Raw genomic sequence first — 9248 nt, 5'->3', positions numbered from 1 at the left:
CCCCCCCCCCCCCCCCCCCCCCTTCGCCCCGCACGCGTGGCCGCCATGGGGTTCGTCTTCTCCAAGCTGGTCTGGTACTTCCTCGGCGTGCCGGAGGAGGTCAAGCTGGTGATCGTCGGCTTGGACAACGCGGGGAAAACCACCTTCCTGTACCGCCTGTGCGTGGCGCACTAGATCGCGCCGGGCCTCCCCCCGGCCGGGGCCCGCTTCTCCTTCCGCACCTCTCCCTTTTTTTTATTCCCCCTCTTGCTCGCTCTTTCTCTCGCGCGCGCCTCCCGGGTGCTAATCTCCCTGCGCCGCGCCAGGCTGCTTGGCCAGGTGGTGGCCACGACACCGACCATCGGCTCGAATGTCGAGGAGTTTAACTACAAAAACATCAAGTTTCTCATGTGGGACATCGGCGGCCAGGACAACCTCCGGAGCTCCTGGTCCACGTACTACATCAACTCGAAGGTCCGATCGGGCGGGGCCCGCGCCGGCCTCGGCTCCCGGCCGGCCGGTCTTGGCGGCTGACACACACACACACACACACGCACACACGCACACACGCACACACGCACACACCCGCTTGCCGGCCGCACGGCGCCGTTGCTTACTCCCCCTTCGCCCGTCCGGCCGCCTGCGCCTCTCTCTCTCTCTCTCTCTCCCCCCCCCCCCCCCTGCAGGCCGTCATCATGGTGGTAGACAGCACCGATGTCGCGCGGTTCCCGATCGTCCGGCGGGAGCTCCACAGGATGCTTTCGCATGAGGTGCGTCGCGGCCGACATGGGCTCCGGCGATGCCGGCACCTGCCGGGCCGGGGGGGAGGCGAGGCATTCCACCCTCCTTGATCGTCCTTCCATCTCTCTCTCTCTCTCTCTCTCTCTCTCTCTCTTTTTTCGCGTCCCGCTCGCCCGCCGAGGGCCGCTGACATCCGGCCTCCCCCGTGCGCGCCACGCCGAGTCCAGCACCTTGCCCGGATCCCGCTGCTGGTGCTGGCCAACAAGCAGGACCTGGACGAGGCTCTGACGACGGCCGAGATCTCCGACGCCCTGGGGCTGCCGGAGCTCGACGTCACCACCCCCTGGCACATTGCGGTGCGTGCGCCTTTGCGAGCTGCTCGCCTGTCTTTTGCATCACCCTCGTGCCGGCCCATGCCCCCGGACTGACCGGCCTTTGTGCTGCCTGTTGAACTCCCCCTGTGCCTCGGCGACAATCACCCGCGCCCTGTAGCCCTGCAGCGCCATCTCCGGCGAAGGGACCACCGAGGGGCTGGACTGGGTGGTGAGCCAGCTGAAAAATGAGCCATTAGCCGAGGTGCCGGGCGCCGCGTCGGCGCCGGCCTCGACGCCCGCACCCGCGCTCAAGTAGCACACGCTCGCCAAGCCTGCCTGATCTTGCCCCCTGGCCTGGGCCGAATAGAAGAAAAAACCCTCCACACATGAGTGCCCCCCCCCCCCCCCCGCCCTCCCTGCTGCCGCGGCCCCATGGACTTACGCATGTGTGTATGTAGGCGCACGCGTGTGCTCAGGGACGTGCTCAAGGATGTGCTCAAGGATGTGCGCGTGTGTTGGTGAACAGGGGGGCTCGACGCGTGCGGTGTCTAGAAGGTCCGCGGCACCGAGAGGCGATTCTGCAGGTCCGTCGACCGGGACATGTCCATGGGCAGAAGGCGCTGGCGGTTGTAGATCCGCGGGCTGGCCTCGGCGCGGAGCTGGGACGAGGGCGACGAAGGCCGGGTCAGGCAACCGGGTGACGGGGCACGGGGAGAAGAAGGGAGGGAGGGGGGGGAAAAAAAGAAGAAGCAAGGGGGCCGAGACGCCGGGAATGGTGCCGGCAGTGCTCCCGCCAGCGGCAGGGGCATGGCAAAAGGGAGAAGGGGAAACAAACAAACAAAGGAGGGAAGGGGGGGGGAGGGGGGCGGCGCACCAGGATCTCCACAAGCTGGAGAGAGGACAGGGCCGCGGCCAGGTGCAACGGGGTGTCCTCCTCCTGGAAGGTCCGACGCGAGTGCAGCGGCGGCACATCGGTCCCGGACTGGGCGATCAGCGTCCGGTCGACCGTCAGCAGGAAGCTCACCATGGCCGGCTCCTTCTTGAGGACCCCCAGGTGCAGGGCCGTCATGCCGGAGAAGTCCGGCTCGTGGAGCAGCTGCAGCGTCAGCGGCGTCAGCAGGCAGCCCGCCTGGCAGGGGGGCACCGGCAGGGAGGAGATGTCCTCGGCGCGGGTGGGCGGCCGGAGAAGCTTCGGCGCTTGGCTCAGGTCGACCAGCTGCTCCAGGGGGACATCGGCTCGGGCGGCGGCCAGGCGCACCGGGCGCCCGATGTCCCCTAGGGACACGGACAGGCCCTCGACAAAGGTGACAATGCGGGCTGGGCTGCCGAGGAGCTCGACGACGCCATGCCGGGCGGCCCGGGCCGCCGAGTGGAGCGGCGTGTAGCCGATGCGGTTTTTGGAGCTTTGTCGCGGCGGGCAGGGCGGAGCGGAGGGTGTCCATGCGTGTGCGATGGGAAAAGGGTGCAGCGGGAGGCGAGGAGAGGGAGGCGAGGAGAGGGGGGAGAGGAGAGGGGGGCGAGGAGAGGGGGGAGAGGAGAGGGGGGAGAGAAGAGGGAGGTAAGAAGAGATGGATGAGCAGAGGGAGGTGAGAAGAGATGGATGAGCAGAGGGGAATGGGTAGAGGGGAATGGGCAGAGGGAGATGAGCAGGGGGGAATGGGCCGATAAAAATCGGCGGACTGAGATCGGCAGACCGAGACCGGCAAACCGACATCGCCAGAGCAGACGGAAAACCGGCAGACGGGGGAAAAAAAAGAAAGGGCGAGGAGCACGGGGGAAAGGGACGCACAGGGTCGACGCGCCGCCCACCAGCAGCACCAACGCCACCGGGAAGTCCGGGGCGATGTGCATCGGGGTGTCGAGAGTGCCGCGGGTGGCGGCCAGCACACCGCCGAAGCCCAGCTGCGGGGCGGCCCCCGGGCCGGCCAGCCCGGCCGGGCCCGGGGCCTGAGCAATGCCCAGCTCCACGGCGCAGCGGGACATGCAATTGAAGGGCCGCAGGACCTCGGCCACGGTCAGCGGCGAGGACCACCGGACGGCCATGTGCAGGGGTGTGTCGCCGCGGAGGTTGCGCGGCACGGCCGCACAGTCACCAGGGCTCGGGGTGCAGGCGTCATAGCCGGGGTGCAGCTCGGCCGGCACGCCGCAGCACATGGCCGCCTGCATGGCCGCCCGGATGACCGCCCGGTCGGTGGACGGGTGCTGAGACAGCCGGCCGGCCAGGTCGCCGGCCGCCGCCAGGGCCGGGTCCCCCTCGGCCAGGGCCACCCCATGCAGCAGGGCCGCATACAGGGCCCGGATGATGGCCGGATGGCCATTGGACGCGGCCAGGTGCAGGGCCGATGCGCCGCTGGCATCGCGCGCGTCCACATTCAGCACGGCCGAGGCCGGCCGAATGACCGTGCACCCGGCCGGCTCGGGCCCGGGGGCGATGGCCGTCCCGGCCGGCGCCTCGACCCACAGCTCCGCCTGCCCGCGCGAGGGGGCCCCCCCCGGGCCGGGCCCGGGCAGGCCGAAGGCGGCGCGGACCTCCTGCGCCAGTGACCCGGGCAGCGGGCCCCAGTGGAGTTGCTTCCCCGGGCCGAGGGGCTGCGGCGTGGCTGGGCGCACGTGCGCCGCCCGGCGCAGGAGCGCACACACCACCGGCAATTGGCCATACTGCGCGGCGAAGTGCAATGGCGTCATGCCCTGCAGGGTGGGGTAGTTGATGGCGGCGCTGTCGAGCCGGTGGAACCCCCACGAGGAGGAGGAGGAGGCGGGGGAGAGAGAGAGGGGGGGGGCGCGGGGCGCGGGGCGGGGGGCGGAGGGCCGGGCACGATCGCCGGCGGCACAGGGCGACCGAGCAAGAAGCCCAGCAAGAGGAGCGGGGTGAGACAGGGCAGGGGGAAAGGCAGGAGAGGCAAGGGGGAAGCCAGCCCCGCATGGGGGGGGAGGCGCACCCGCAGTACAGCAGCAGTTCCACCATGTCCCGGTGGCCGCGCGAGGCGGCATGCTGCAGGGAGGTGTAGCCACGCTCGTCGAAGAGGTTGACCAGCATCGGCGCATGGCGGGACAGGGGGACGGCCAGGCGCTCGGCCGGCGGGCCGGCCGGGCCGGCCGCCTCGTCCGACTCGTCGCCCTCCTCCAGCAGCTCCGTGAAGAGCCCCTCCCCGCCGAGGGGCGACCCATCGGCCGAGGAGATGTCCGAGAAGTCGGACGTCGGCCAGGAATCCACCAGGACGGCCTCCGGCGAGGCGGCACCGGGCAGGGCCTCCGGCGAGCAGCCACCCGCCGGGGGCTTGGCCGCCGGCAGCCGGTGCGCCGGCGGGTCCAGCAGCAGGCGCCCCACGGCGGCCAGGTCATTCCGGGCCACCGCCCCGAGGAAGGACTGGAAGAGGAGATCGGTGTCGGCGGCCGCCGAGGAGGCGGACCCCGGGGCCCCGGCGCCCAGGCCGCGCGACCCGCCGGACCCGGACCCCAGCGACGAGGAGGAGGCGCCCGGCCCGGCGGCCGGCGGCGGGTGCGGGCCCGGCGCCCCGGCCCGCGGGGGCGACGACTCCCCGGACCCCGGGCCGCTGGCCGGCAGCGAGTCCGACGAAAAGTACCCGGCAAATTGCCCGATCAGGTGGAGGTCCGCCACCTCGGTCGGCCGGTGGGCCGCATGTGAAGAGGAGCCCGGCCCGGGGGCGGAGCTGCCCAGGGCAGGCCCGCCATCGGCCGGCAGGCCCATGCGTGTGGTCGGATGCTCCATCCGACAGGGGCACTGGTGCGTCAGCCCCGGCAGGCAGGGCTGCTGCGCCAGCGACTCCACCAGGCTCACCACCACGCGCAGGGTGCTCAGCATGTAGTCCTCCTCGGCCAGCTGGGTGGCGGCCTCGGCGCGCAGGGCGTGCACCCGGTCCCGGAGATTGGCCCCGAAGGCCGGCGGCGGGGCCGGGCCCGAGCCCGAGCCCGGCGCAAGGCCATCGGCCCCGGCGCCAGCCCCGGCAGCAGGCCCACCGGCCGCCCCGACCCCCTGCTCGATGGACACCGACCGGCGGAAGGCGGCCGGGCTGCCGGCCGACCCGGCCATCGAGCTGATGGACCACTGGCTGGCCGAGCGCCGGGCCGTGCCGCCGGTGTGGGCGCCCGGGCTGGGGGACCCGGGCCCGAGGGCCGGGCCCTGGGCGAAGGCCTCCGGCCCGGGTCCGAACAGCTGGGCCACCTTGTGGCCGAGGAGGAGCTCGCGCGCCCGGGCCTGGACCTGGCCATCGGACACCAGGTCCACGGCCGAGGCGAAGCGTGTGGCGATGCGATTCAGCTGGCCGATGAAGGTCAAGTCCGCGTACACGTGGGTCAGGCCGCTGTGGATGAGCACGTAGGCCATTCGGGGGACCAGGTCGTCGGCTCCCATCGGCAGGCCGGGGTGAACGGCTGGGCAGGGGTGGGGGGGGGGACGGGGGGGGGACGGGGGCGAGCAGTTGGCGTTGGGCATGGTTGTGTGGGGTGAGGACCGAGGGGGGAGGGACGAGGCAGGGAGATCAGAACAAGGCGGACGGGTTGAGGAAGATGCACGAGAGGTCGAGGGAGATGCACGAGACCCATCCACAGACACGAAGGACATCCACAGACACGAAGGACATCCACAGACCCAAAGGACATCCACGGACACAAAAGATATCCACGGACACAGAAGACATCCACGGACACAGAAGACATCCACGGACACGAAGGACATCCACAGACACAGGAGATGTCCACACACACACACACACACACACACACACACACACACACACACATGCACGCACACACACACACACACAGGAAACACCCACAGGCAACAAAAAGACACCGAGCCGCACGAGCGCACCATTGAAACACTTGAGGATCGCCTCGAAGGTGGTCTGGATGACAAACATCTTGTCGCTCGGGGACTTGAAGTTGTCCAGCTTGCCCAGGATGTCGGTGGCCACCGAGTGCAGGAGGCGCTCCTCGCGGGACATGGGCCGACAGGCGGACACCTCGGCCGGGGGGCCGGCCGCCTGCGCGGCCGCCGACCCGGGACCCAGATCCGGCCGGAGGAAGAAGGCCAATGGCAGGGCCTGCAGCCGCTGGAAGCACCGGACCAGGTAGGCCTCCTGCGAGTCCAGGCGAATGGTCAGCGACAGGAAGACCAGCGTGTGCGTCTGCCCGAGGATGTAGGTCTCCACCATGTGCAGCAGCCGCGTCCAGTTGCGGACCATCTGCCGCGCGACGAAGGCCACCGGGACCGGGTCATCGAGGGCCAGGTCGCCGGTCAGCAGGGGCGCCAGCCGGCCGCCGCCGGCGGCCAAAGCCCCGGGGGCATTCAGCGCGGCGGCCTCGGCGGCGGCCGGCCGGGCCCCGCCCGGCCCCCCCGGCCGGAGCAGCGCCCCCGGCAGGAAGGAGGCCATCTCGGCGAAGAGGGGATTCGTGCACTCGAGATAGACCATGGCCGCGTGGACGCTCTGGGCCAGCTGGCCGCAGAGCTCCTGCGGGATGAGGTCGAAGTCGTCGATGGCCGCCGGCGGCTTCGGCATCGGGGGCCCGTGCGGCTGCCACACCGGCACCGGGTCCTGCTCCAGGAGGTCCACCACCACCGGCGGGCTGGTCGAGTGCAGGGCCTCGGTCCCGAGGGCCGGGGCCAGCACCGGCCGCGAGGCAATGCTCACCGGGGTGCCGGGGATCCGGTGCGCCGAGCCGGAGCGCTGGTGCCCGGGCCCGGGGCGCTGCGGCTCGGCCGCCGGCTGGAAGTGCCCCCCGCCGCCGAAGGGGGACCGAATGACCCCGACCGCCGGCGACAGGGGGGGGGCGGCGGCGGCGGCGGCGGCGGCGGCGGCGGCAGTGACGGCGGCCACCGGTGAGGTGGCATCGGCGCTGGAGCTGCGCCCCGGCCCGGGAGAGGGGGTCGTGGCCACGCGCAGGCTGGGCCGGCCGGACCCGGGGCTGGACATGGCCCGCGGTGGCCGGCCGGCCCCGGCCCCGGCCCCGGCCCCGGCCCCGACCACCGGGCTGCCGGCCGGCGTGGGGGACATGCTGCCGGTGGGCGAGGAAAACCGGCTCAGGAAGGAGGACAGCCGGCTGGAGGAACTGCCGGACCGGGCGTGCCCGGAAGAAGCCGGCGACCCGTGGGCCGTGCGGCTGGACCCGGCGACCGGGGCCCCGCCGAGAGAGGCCCCGGGTCCCCCGGGGGACCCGGGGCCGTCGGCCTGGCCGGAGCCACGCCGGCCACCGGCCCCGGCATTGGCCCCCATCCCGGCGGCCGGGCCGTCCTCCGAGCTGGACATCGAGGAGAGAAAGTGGAAAACCAAGTCCGAGTCGGACCGGCCGCCGGTGATCGAGGCAATCACATTCTCGAAAAGGTGGTGGAACTCAATGAGAAGGGCGCTGATGAGTTCCAGGGCCTCGGTGTTGTCGGAGGTGCCCATGAGGAATTGCCGGCAATCCGGGTAGGACTTGCGCGGGGGGATGTACACCAGCCGGCTGCCGAAGGGGAAGCCGGCCACGGCCGGGAGCTCGCTCTCCGGCGCGTCGGCCGGATCCCCCGGCCCCGGGGCCGTGTACAGCCGCCCCGACACGGAGGATGACCGGCGGATGCCGAACCCCGGGGCCGGCCCGGAGGTGACCGACAGCCGGCCCGTGGCCCGGGGCCGGACCGACAGCGAGTCCGACCGGCGGAGGGACAGCCGGCCGATGTCCGGCCCGGGCGGCGGGGCCCCCACCTCGATCCAGGCATCCCCGGCGGCCGGCGCCCCCCTGGCCATGGTGCGCGCGGCCGCGAGGCCCTCGGCCACATTGCCCCCGGTGGCCGGCAGCATGGACAGGGCCAGCGGGCTGGGCCCGGCCGGGTCCCGGGTCGTCGGGGGCTCCGGCAGGGCGCCGGCCGGCCCGGCACCCGGCCCGCCGCCGGCGCCCCCCCCGGGCCCGGGGCCGGTGACCAGCGCCGGCGACGAGGACGACGAGCTGGAGGACGCCGGGAAGTCGAAGGACGACTCGGTGAGCCGCGGGCCGGGGGAGATGTGCGTGAAGCTCGGCGTGCGACTGAGATCCGGGCCGTCGAGGGCCGGCGGGTCGACCCCGAGCCCCGGCTGCCCGTGGCCGTCGGCCATCGACCCCGGGTGGCCTGGCAGCCGGAGGAAGTCCACCGCCTCGGGGGGGTTCAGCGGGAAGGGCTCGGCCCCGGGGCGCTGGTCCCCCAGGAGCAGGCTCGACTGGCAGGTGTCAAAGACATCCGCCACGCAGACCGCCTGGTAGAGGAGGGCATTCTCCGGGTCCACTCCGGCCGGCAGGAGGGCCAGCATGTCGGGATCGATGTCGAGCGACCCGTAGAAGGACTCGTCGAAGAGGATGCGCACGCGGCGGTCGCTGGAAAAGCCGTGCTCTGCGCCGGGCGACGGGCAGGCAAACGAGGGGGCGGGGGGGCGGGGGGGCGGGGGGGGATCACGGGTCAGACCCCGGGCAGAGGCGAAGGGCGGGGCGCGCGGGCATCCGGCGAGAAGCGCACCCGGGGACAGCTCGAAGTGGCTGCCATCCTCGGACAGGGAGACGACCCGGCCGTTGAGGGTCCGGTAGCGCTGGGGCGTGCCGGCGGGGGCGCCCGGCTGGCTGATGGCGCGCATGAGGTGCGACGCTGGGCGCGCGGAGAGGAGGGCAGGTGAGCGAGACGCGGCGGCTCCCCCGCCCCCCCGGGAACGGGGGGGGGTGCGTGGGGAAGCAGGACATACGTCGGCCGGGGGCCGGGGGGGGGGGCTGGACGCACCGAGGAACGAGTCGGCAAAGGGACCAACCAAGCCCGCGGCATTCAGCGAGGCGGTCGAGGGCACGGCAATGAAGAAGGTCCCCTCGAGGCGCATGGGGGTGTCGCCGGCCGCTGCGGCCGCCGCAGCCGGCGACCCGGGGCTGCAGGACCCGGGGTCCAGGGCGGCCGTGGCCAGGACGGCCGGCGACCCGGAGCACGAGGCGCCGAGCCCCTCGGCCGGCGGGACCTGGGCGAGGGCATTCTGCTGGGCGGTCATGGAGATGATGGCCATGATGTCCGACCGGGCCTGGACACTTTGGAGGAAGGCATTCTCGGTGATGTCCTCGTCGTCATCGTGGAAGATGGCCAGGGAGGCGCACATAGCCTCTCTTTCTTTCTCGGGTCCGGGGGGGAGGGGGGGGAAGGGGTAGGGAGGGAAGAGGGGGCGGCCGCGGGTGACACCGGGAAGGACGGCGACACCGGCGGACGGGGGGGAC

At 72.5% G+C, this 9248-nt stretch overlaps 2 protein-coding genes across 2 annotated transcripts; one reads left to right on the top strand and one right to left on the bottom strand.

Moving 5' to 3' along the window:
* The first annotated feature begins 21 nt into the window (after window positions 1–21).
* H696_05969 (arf/Sar family, other) lies at window positions 22–1421 on the top strand. The gene is made up of 5 exons (XM_009499737.1): window positions 22–158; window positions 306–453; window positions 666–749; window positions 948–1076; window positions 1213–1421. The coding sequence occupies exons 1-5, from the start codon at window positions 46–48 to the stop codon at window positions 1348–1350; spliced, it is 612 nt and encodes a 203-aa protein (XP_009498012.1). The 5' UTR covers window positions 22–45; the 3' UTR covers window positions 1351–1421.
* A 50-nt stretch (window positions 1422–1471) lies between these two features.
* H696_05968 (hypothetical protein) lies at window positions 1472–9179 on the bottom strand. Its single transcript, XM_009499736.1, has 7 exons — window positions 8773–9179; window positions 8518–8643; window positions 5866–8394; window positions 3974–5426; window positions 2824–3750; window positions 1909–2437; window positions 1472–1693 (listed from the first exon to the last, which is right to left on the bottom strand). The coding sequence occupies exons 1-7, from the start codon at window positions 9131–9133 to the stop codon at window positions 1583–1585; spliced, it is 6036 nt and encodes a 2011-aa protein (XP_009498011.1). The 5' UTR covers window positions 9134–9179; the 3' UTR covers window positions 1472–1582.
* Window positions 9180–9248: the final 69 nt, after the last annotated feature.

This window comes from Fonticula alba, assembly GCF_000388065.1.
Source record: "Fonticula alba strain ATCC 38817 unplaced genomic scaffold supercont2.16, whole genome shotgun sequence".
Lineage (NCBI taxonomy): Eukaryota > Rotosphaerida > Fonticulaceae > Fonticula > Fonticula alba.
This window is presented reverse-complemented; position numbering and strand designations above follow the sequence as displayed.

Excerpts from the sequence above, each read along its gene's own strand:
- H696_05969 (XM_009499737.1), top strand. The coding sequence starts at position 46 with ATGGGGTTCGTCTTCTCCAAGCTGGTCTGGTACTTCCTCGGCGTGCCG. Across the intron at positions 750-947 it reads ACAGGATGCTTTCGCATGAG|CACCTTGCCCGGATCCCGCT; the intron begins GTGCGTCGCGGC and ends CGCCGAGTCCAG. Across the intron at positions 1,077-1,212 it reads CCACCCCCTGGCACATTGCG|CCCTGCAGCGCCATCTCCGG; the intron begins GTGCGTGCGCCT and ends CGCGCCCTGTAG.
- H696_05968 (XM_009499736.1), bottom strand. The coding sequence starts at position 9,133 with ATGTGCGCCTCCCTGGCCATCTTCCACGATGACGACGAGGACATCACC. Across the intron at positions 8,644-8,772 it reads CTTTGCCGACTCGTTCCTCG|CGTCGCACCTCATGCGCGCC; the intron begins GTGCGTCCAGCC and ends CCGCGCGCCCAG. Across the intron at positions 8,395-8,517 it reads CCACTTCGAGCTGTCCCCGG|AGCACGGCTTTTCCAGCGAC; the intron begins GTGCGCTTCTCG and ends CGCCCGGCGCAG.